This window comes from Alligator sinensis, unplaced genomic scaffold, assembly GCF_000455745.1.
Source record: "Alligator sinensis unplaced genomic scaffold, ASM45574v1 scaffold1241_1, whole genome shotgun sequence".
Lineage (NCBI taxonomy): Eukaryota > Metazoa > Chordata > Crocodylia > Alligatoridae > Alligator > Alligator sinensis.
The window spans coordinates 603462-611290 of NW_005842202.1; the positions used below are offsets into that span (position 1 = coordinate 603462).

The 7829-nt window shown below is 53.0% G+C and overlaps 1 protein-coding gene across 5 annotated transcripts in view; it reads left to right on the top strand.

The window, feature by feature from the left end:
* Window positions 1-7829, top strand: part of DIXDC1 (DIX domain containing 1) — a 55534-nt gene that overhangs the window by 37757 nt on the left and 9948 nt on the right. For all 5 annotated transcript variants that reach the window (XM_014521326.2, XM_025207645.1, XM_025207644.1 and 2 more), the window contains 6 exons: window positions 369-517; window positions 4044-4133; window positions 4230-4283; window positions 5243-5293; window positions 6738-6842; window positions 7369-7422. In XM_014521326.2, coding sequence (XP_014376812.1) covers window positions 369-517; window positions 4044-4133; window positions 4230-4283; window positions 5243-5293; window positions 6738-6842; window positions 7369-7422 — 503 coding nt within the window. The remainder of the gene's footprint in view (window positions 1-368; window positions 518-4043; window positions 4134-4229; window positions 4284-5242; window positions 5294-6737; window positions 6843-7368; window positions 7423-7829) is intronic.

The window sequence follows — 7829 nt, forward strand, 5'->3', positions numbered from 1 at the left end:
TCGACTGCCTCTGTCAGGCCTGACGTTGATCTCTGAATAAACACCCGCACCTACACGCTCCAGCTCTCCTGAAAGTCCTGATGCTGGGAGCACTATCAAGGCTTATAAAAGATGGAAAATCTCTCCAACTGTCTATCATAGGTGGGCACATCCAGAGACATCCTTTGCAGGATGAATGAGGCATCAAACCCTGAGCTGGGAGGGATCGGAGGTCCTTCTGTCCCAGCAACTACTTTGACACCACCTGGAAGAGAGTCTGGTTCCTGCCACTGGTGTCTGAGCGTGGCGAGACGGCTGTAGGCTGCCCCTCTCTTTCTGGGACTCCTCTGGTGTTCACTGGCATAACTTACAGCTGTTCTCTCTTGCAGAAGAGCCAGACTCTCCATTTCCACCTGAGTGGCAGGCAGGGAACCCTGGATCCTGTCTGGAGACGTCATGGGAGGAGCAGCTGCTCGAGCAACAAGAGCATTTGGAAAAGGAAATGGAGGAGGCTAAGAAAATGATCTCAGGCCTGCAGGTACTTGTTCTTCCTTTCAGCCAGCCCATCTTCCGGTTTCCTTTCATGCTGGCGTTTCATTGCAAGCCTGGGCAGGGGAAAAGGGTAATCTTTTGATGGAGGACTCCAGAGACTGGGGTTCAATTCTTTGCTCGGCCATAGACCTGTGGGGGGGGGGGGTCTTGGGCAGATCAGTCCCTCTCACCGTGTCGTCTATCAAGTGCAGGGGGATACTAGTCCAAGGGACGCACTGTGGGATATATTGAGTCATGTGAGTCCCCTGTGGTGTGGTGAGGTTCACGAAAGTGCCTGAGTAGATAAGAGTGCAGTCATTTCAGCTAGTCAAGACGGTGCTCTTATGCTAGAGCTCCCACTCCTTGCCCCAGCACTGGCACGGAGTTTCTTTCACTCTCATTCATTAGTTTGTTCTTCATGGCCCAACAAGTTTGCCACTTTGCAGAGTCCTTGGCTGAGGTGATGGGGAACAATACATGCCCTTCCCAGACTCCTGGGGGTGCAGGGAGGGGTTGTCTCTGGGGTCTCAAGTCATGCAGACACTTCACTCTTTGAAAGGGCCATTTACAAGGTTCCTCAGGCTTTTCTCGGTGGGGCAGTTCACGGAGGGCTGGTGTGAGAGGTGTGAGGGCTAGGAGGGGCTGAGGCAGGGCGTGGAAATGTGTGCGTGGCAAGAAGAACACGTGCCTTATTCATTTCTAGCACGTGTCCCCATGGGGGCTGCTTGCATGTTGTAACCGAGAGAGCTACATCCAGGGCTTGCCACCAGCTATTCCAGTGATAGCAATTCAGATGGACTGGGAGAGGCAGGGTATGTTACATGCACCCAGCCAAGGATCTCATCCTGACCAAGCCTGTGCCTAGTAGCGGATTATCAGCCCCATTGTTGTCTTTTGGGGACAGGCTGGTATTTAGCTGTATGATGATGGTGTGGTAACGCATAAAAATGTCAGTGCCACGGAAAGCATGGACGTCACTCTGAAAAGGAGTGAGATTCACCGCTGGGATCCCTGCTCCTTGCCAGGGCCCTCCAGTTTCGGTAGCAGCCTCGGAGGACTGAACAGCCTTGCTGTGATCTGTGATCAGAAGTAATGCGGAGAGACAAGGAGTGGAAGGAAATCAATAGCCATTCACAGAGCTGATCAGGGAGCAAAAAGGCTCAAATCAGTCTCATTTCAGTAAGCCAGGCGGGGCTGTGCAATTTGGCCCTTTCCGGACGGGCTCATTTCAATCGGATTTGTCTGCTGGGACCTTTCTTTAGCTGCCCCGTCCTGGTGCCTCCACAGTCCAATGCCTCCCTCCGTGTGTTTGTGTGGCTCTGTTTGGGGAGCAGACCCCCGGCCCCATATGGTGACGACCCTGAACGCTCCCTGGAAGATGCCTTTCTGTTTGCGCTGAGAACCGGGCTGGCTTTGAGTTGTAAATATTTATGCGCGGGTAAACAAAGCCCACATTGTGCGAACAGCGCAGGCAGCCAGGAGGGCGCGCTCCCAGCTGACAATGGGCAGGAGACACAAAGGACTCCAAAAGAAAATAGATGCTTGATGCACTGGTGAAATCCAGTTGTATAATGTGCCCTCTGCGAGAAGGGGGAGGCAGCATTAGAGAGGCTGGCATGGCCCCCCCTGCCCCATCGCAGGAGCAGGCAGCTGGCACTGCTGCCCCCTCATCCCCAAGGAACAGAGGAGGCAGCTGACATTGCTAGCCAGGAAATTGGATTTGATTAATTGATTTTCCCCCTTGCTCAATATTTAAAAGCCTCTGGATCGCAAGGGGTTGATTGAAGTTTCGGGGCCCTGCATGCTCCATTCGGAGCCAAGACCACAGCAGCTTTCTGTGTGATTCCTGCCCAAGCGTCCTGCTGGGCACACCGTGGGACATCTGCATTCAGTGGATACACAGGGCCGTCAGTTCGCTATTCAGCACTGTCCGCAGTCCTCTGGTGGGAAAACCCGTCGGCAGGCAGAACCTGACCCGACCCCACAGCCTGGGGTGAAGGGGAGCGCTCCTGCAAACCGGACTGTGAGCTTGCAGCCGCAGAGCGGGGACAGATCTAAGCAGAAAAGGAAGGGGCTTGTTTCTCCCTGCAGCCCCTGCATGAACTCCCTGGGCTCTGCTGTGAATCCCTGCCCTGTCAGAGAGGAGAGGGGCTCTGAGCACATCCTGCGCGGGGCAGATCAGCACTGTGACCTGTTCATACCTCCTGTCCGCTCTGCAGCATGTTCCCTCCTCGGGACTGGCCAGCTGAGTTTTGCACAAGTTCTTCCTTGTTTGCAGATGCAGGAGCATCTGTGTGGATGTGCTGGAAAGGTTAATCACATGCTGCTCCCCGGTGTGTAGGTGCCTTCCCCATGCTCAGCAGCAGAGCTTAAGATGCTCCCTCTCCGTGACGAGGACCCTCCCTCCCCCTCGACATGACATCTTGCACAGCGTTTCCACAGCCCCCTCTGCATCTTGCCCAGGGCGGTGCAGAGTTCCAGTCCTGGCTCTAGGACTGTGGTTGAAGCTGGTTTGCACAAAGGGGAACGGTCTGTGCCAGGCTGTGGTTCTGCCAAAACTCCTGTTTTTAAAGGTATTGAGGCACCTGAGTCCCGTTGGGATCAGTGGGAGCTGGGCATAAAACTAGGGTCATTTGGGTCAGCTCCCTGCACTTGGATAGGATGTGCTATTCCAAAAAGGCCCAAATCTAAATACCTTTAAAAAGCCTGGGACTGCATCACTATCATGCTCCCTGGAAGGGCACAGGAAGCAAAAATGCCTTGATTCCACTTCCATGGCGACTCCTTTCCACACCAACGGGGAAAGCTACTGAAAGCCACTAGCAATGGATGCACATCCATGTGTAGGCACAGGTGAGCTCGCAGGTGTTAACAGCAGGGCATTTTTGGAACAGGCACATCTGAGGCTTGGTGTTCTTCTGCTTTCCAGCACTTTTGCAAAGTGGGATGCCCAGCACTAAGAAGCCTGGGTTGGTTTTTAAAAGTCTAATTTTTAAATTGATTGTTTTTTAAATTGGTTGGTTTTTAAAAGACATATTTATTGGGCAGACAAGGTTCTTCGGGTGAATCTGATTCCTTTTATATTTATTGGGAACACTTCAAACTAGTCCCAGAAGAAAAGCCTCTTGTTGCACATCTCTGCTGGGCCTTCAGCGTCTCGCCTCCAGCTTTCACACGCGTTGGCTGTCCATCAGGGACGACATTGTGCAGCTCATAATAAAACTCAGTGCAAGCTTGAATCGTAAAAATTGCCAAGGTGCTGCCCATGCTTGGCGCAGCTTGTCTGCATGGTGTTGGGACACCCTCGCCGAGAGGTCTCTTCATGGGGACAGTCTGGTGTCTTCTGCTCCTTCCAGAAAAGCCCAAGGCTTTTGTAGTACTAAGTTAGCAGAAACGATAGAAGAAATTGTTTCCAGGCTGTTGATTTTGGCCTGGTGTGAAATGCTGCCAGCCAAAGCTGTGGAGAGGGATTGAATTTCTCCCTGTGCCCTCCCACAAAATCACCTGACAGGGGGTTCTTTGTTGTTGCTCAGGCTTTGCTGCTCAATGGGTCTTTACCTGAGGACGAGCAGGAGGCATCCTTTGTCCTTTGTGAACATGGAGCCTGTCCAGAGGAGCAGCTGGTAAGCACGGGCTTGTACCTTACCATCCATTTTCAGGCGGCTCCGTGCACTGCCCAGCCAGACAGGGGGTAATCTTTGCAGTTGTTTTGCTTTCAGATTATAATCCGAAGTCGGCTGGACCAGAGCACGGAGGAAAATCAAGACCTGAAGGTGAGCAGGAGCCAGGCATGGGCAGATGGCACGGTGGTCAGGCTGGGGGGTGACACTTCTGTCTGCGTCTTGCAGCTTTCTTGTTCTGGAGGTGGGGACGCTGCTCTCCTTGGGGCACTGTTCCCAGTGCTGCTGTTGCGCAGGGTGAGTGAGAGGAAGGGGGAGTGTTGTCACTGCTCTCTGCCTCAGGTTCGATCAGCCATTAAAACAGAAAGAAGTGGGAGGAGACCTGCCTGCCAGGGGCTGTGAGAACAAATGAATTGGCTTTGCAAAATGCTTTGAGATTCTCAGATGGGGAGAACCCTTCATTACTGTGATGGTTAAGCAGTGAGTTGCTGAGCTGACATTTTGCAAACCCTCCTCTTGTAACGTACCCTAGGGTAAAACCTGGTGCATGTTTCCTCTCCCAGTTTGCTTCCCAGCAGTGCTGCGAACCTCACTCTCCATAAAAAACAAATAGCCAGAAAATATTTGAATTAAATTGAGCCCTGAGAAGACCCCTGTGTGCTCATGGTGCCAAAGACTTTCTCTTGAGAGCCTTGTGCTCCGTTTCCAAAACTTTATCCAGGGCAATTGTATTTCTGGCCATGTCTGAATGGAAGCAGGCTTTCGAGTGGAAGATAAAAGCAGCTGAGAAGAGCTCTCCCTGTCAAGCTGGTCTTACTTGCGCACTGTGCTGAAGTTGGCTCTGGGCCCAGCACTAACGCTGCAAGAGTTGTCGCTGCCCTGAGGGGTAGACTTTGGGGGATTCACAGCTTTTCTCATGTGCTGTTTAATATAAAGGGCTTAGGGGGCTGCTCTGCTTTAGATTCATTGCAATGGGCTGAAGTCTGATGTGCTTCTGGATCCATGGGAGAAGGTGGAGTTTCTTTATTCCAGCGGGGGTGTCCAGAGGTCCAGCGCATGTTCCCGGAGGGGCATTGTGATGCTGATTTAATCAGATTGTGTTGGATTTGCAGAAGGAGCTGCTGAAATACAAACAAGAAGCTCGAAACCTCCAGGGAATAAAGGTGAGAGGAGAGAGGATGAATCATGGTTTCGAGAGTAAAACTGGGGAGCCCCTCACAGCGCAGGAGGAGAAGAGTTGGGGCAACATTGTACCTCTCTGTCTCTCTCGGGCACTGGGGAGCGCTCAGGAGATGAGAAGAAGCACTGCGCGTTGGCAGAGCTGACTGGCTTACTCAGGGGAAATACCATGACCGCCCAGGGTGGTTTTCCCACTGGCAGGGGAAGTCCATGAACACGGCAGGGGCAGTATCCTGACTGATGTAATGCAATTAAAATGGCATTGTGTAGTCTCTGCACAGCAGACAGAACTCCTTACAAGAACCTCATAGTTAAACTCCCACTTCGACACCCAGTGGGGGGATCTTGGCTACACGCTGACTTTATGGAAATGGGAGTAGCTTGCTCCTGCGGCCATACGGCTGAGGGCAAGTGAAACTCAGGGGCATCCGAACCCCAAGCCTCTGGGCTTGGACTTGCACGTAGGATGCCTGCAAAAGCATTTGGAAGCCCCAGGCGGGGGTGGAGGATGTGTGCTGGTAGCAGGGCCACGTATGGTTCTTGAATGACTCACCGATTTGGGATTGATTTGTCTGATTTGACTTGGGACACGAAGAGTTTTCCGTTAAAAAAACAAAACAAAACAAAACAAAACCTCCTGATATTTGCCCTCTGTGGCCTGGGCAGCTTTTTGACATGTCTGACTTCCTGCATGTGCAGCATTTCCCTCTAATATACGAGCACTTTACTAATCTGCTCCTGAGCGTGAGGTATTTTTAGAAGTGCCCATCACACCGTGTGTGTGCGTGCACGTGCATGTGCATGTGCATGTGTGTGTCCCTCTGTCCAAAATGGAGCTTTTAGCTTCTCAATAACATGAAGTGAAAGGTGCAGAGAATAGCCTTGACTTAGGCAGGGATCCTGGCTGCTTGGAGATGCACACTGGCAGGATTTGCATTGCCAGATGATACCAGATGGAAGCTCAGCTTTCTTAGAGCCAAGCCCTTGTGTCCTTGACTGACATTTGCCTGTTTCTCCCCCATGGATGGGGCAGGCAGCTGGCGTGGGCAGGAGCTCTAGGTCACCATTAAGCGCCTCCACATGCACAGGTGCTGCTTCCACCCGGGTATCTTGGCAGCGTCTTTGCCTAAGCAGGAGCTCAGGCAGAGGCACAGCCATCTCTCTCCAGCTCTGACAGCTGGCTGGGGTGTTGACGGGGAATTCAGCAGCATGCAGCAGCACCGAGGAAGGTCTAAGAGCTCATTTGGGCAGATGCTTTCACAGCTTCTGCTGCCATGCCAGAGCTCACCCTGGGGCCACGGCCCACACAGTGCATCCCTAGTTTGTTAGCACTTTCCCTGCTTTATCTACCGGATTCAGACCAGGGTCCCAGCCTCCACCTTGCGCCTTGCTGGCACTGCACTGATGATAACACATGTGTTTTCCCAGGATGCGCTGCAGCAGAGGCTGGCTCAGCAGGATGCGTCTGTTCTTCAGCTCAAGCAGGAGCTGCTGAGAGCAAATATGGACAAGGAGGAGTTACACAACCAGAACGTGAGGCCTTTTTGCTGCTGGCAGCCACCGTGGCTCGGTGCGGGAGGTGGCAGGGCCCAGAAACTGGAGGGCAGAGTCTCCCGTAATCAGGGGGTGGAGCAGTGGTTGCAATCTGGCCCTGGGGGCTGGGGGACAGGTGAATTAGCAATCACAGGCTGCGTAAAGGAGCCACCGTGACACAAGCCAAGTGGCCTGCTGTCAAGCTCACTGCTTCCCCCGCTCTTCATTCCTCCTCCCCTTTCCCAAGGGTCCTCCTCACCCTCAGTCAAAGCAGGGACGAGCTGTATGAATAAGCGCCTAATGCATTTTGTGGGACAGCAAATGGTACGTGGCAGATGGAGCTGCCACGTGTAGGTAGAGTCCGCACTGGAGAGGCAGCAGTGGCAAAGGAAGCGAGGGAGTCGCCATATCGAGGGGAACAGCCCCGTGCTGTTCATATGCAGCTCGTACTCTGTAAAGGTGCCCCACGTAGCTCTGGAAAGGTTTCTTGGGACACAAAACTCACATCCATATTTTGCTTCTGCAGGTCGATCTGCAGAGGAAGGTTGAAGAGAGGAACCGGCTCCTGGGAGAATACAAAGTAAGGGAAGCCGCCTGCCCAGGTGGGGCCTCATCACCCAGTAGCTTGGAGACAAGGAGAGCCCGAAACGTTCTTCCTTTCTATTCTCCCGACCTCTGTGTCTCCGTGTGTGCTTCCTGCTTTGTCGAGCAGTGAAATACAGAGCAATAACAAGTGATATCTCTGGTATCCCTTGAGCCTGGCCTCTCACAGCCTGAAGGACTGGGAGGGCTGGATCCCTGGGGACTCTGCCATGCCCCTAAAGGGTGTTCACAGTGATCGCTGGGGTGGTGTGCATTGCATCTTGCACTGTGGAAGGCTGGCTGAGTGTGTAACACTCAGAGGCACACACACCACCCTTCCTTTCTGACTGTGTCGTTTCATTATCCTCTGTGCCTTCTGAGAGTCCTGCCGGTGTGGCTGGGGGC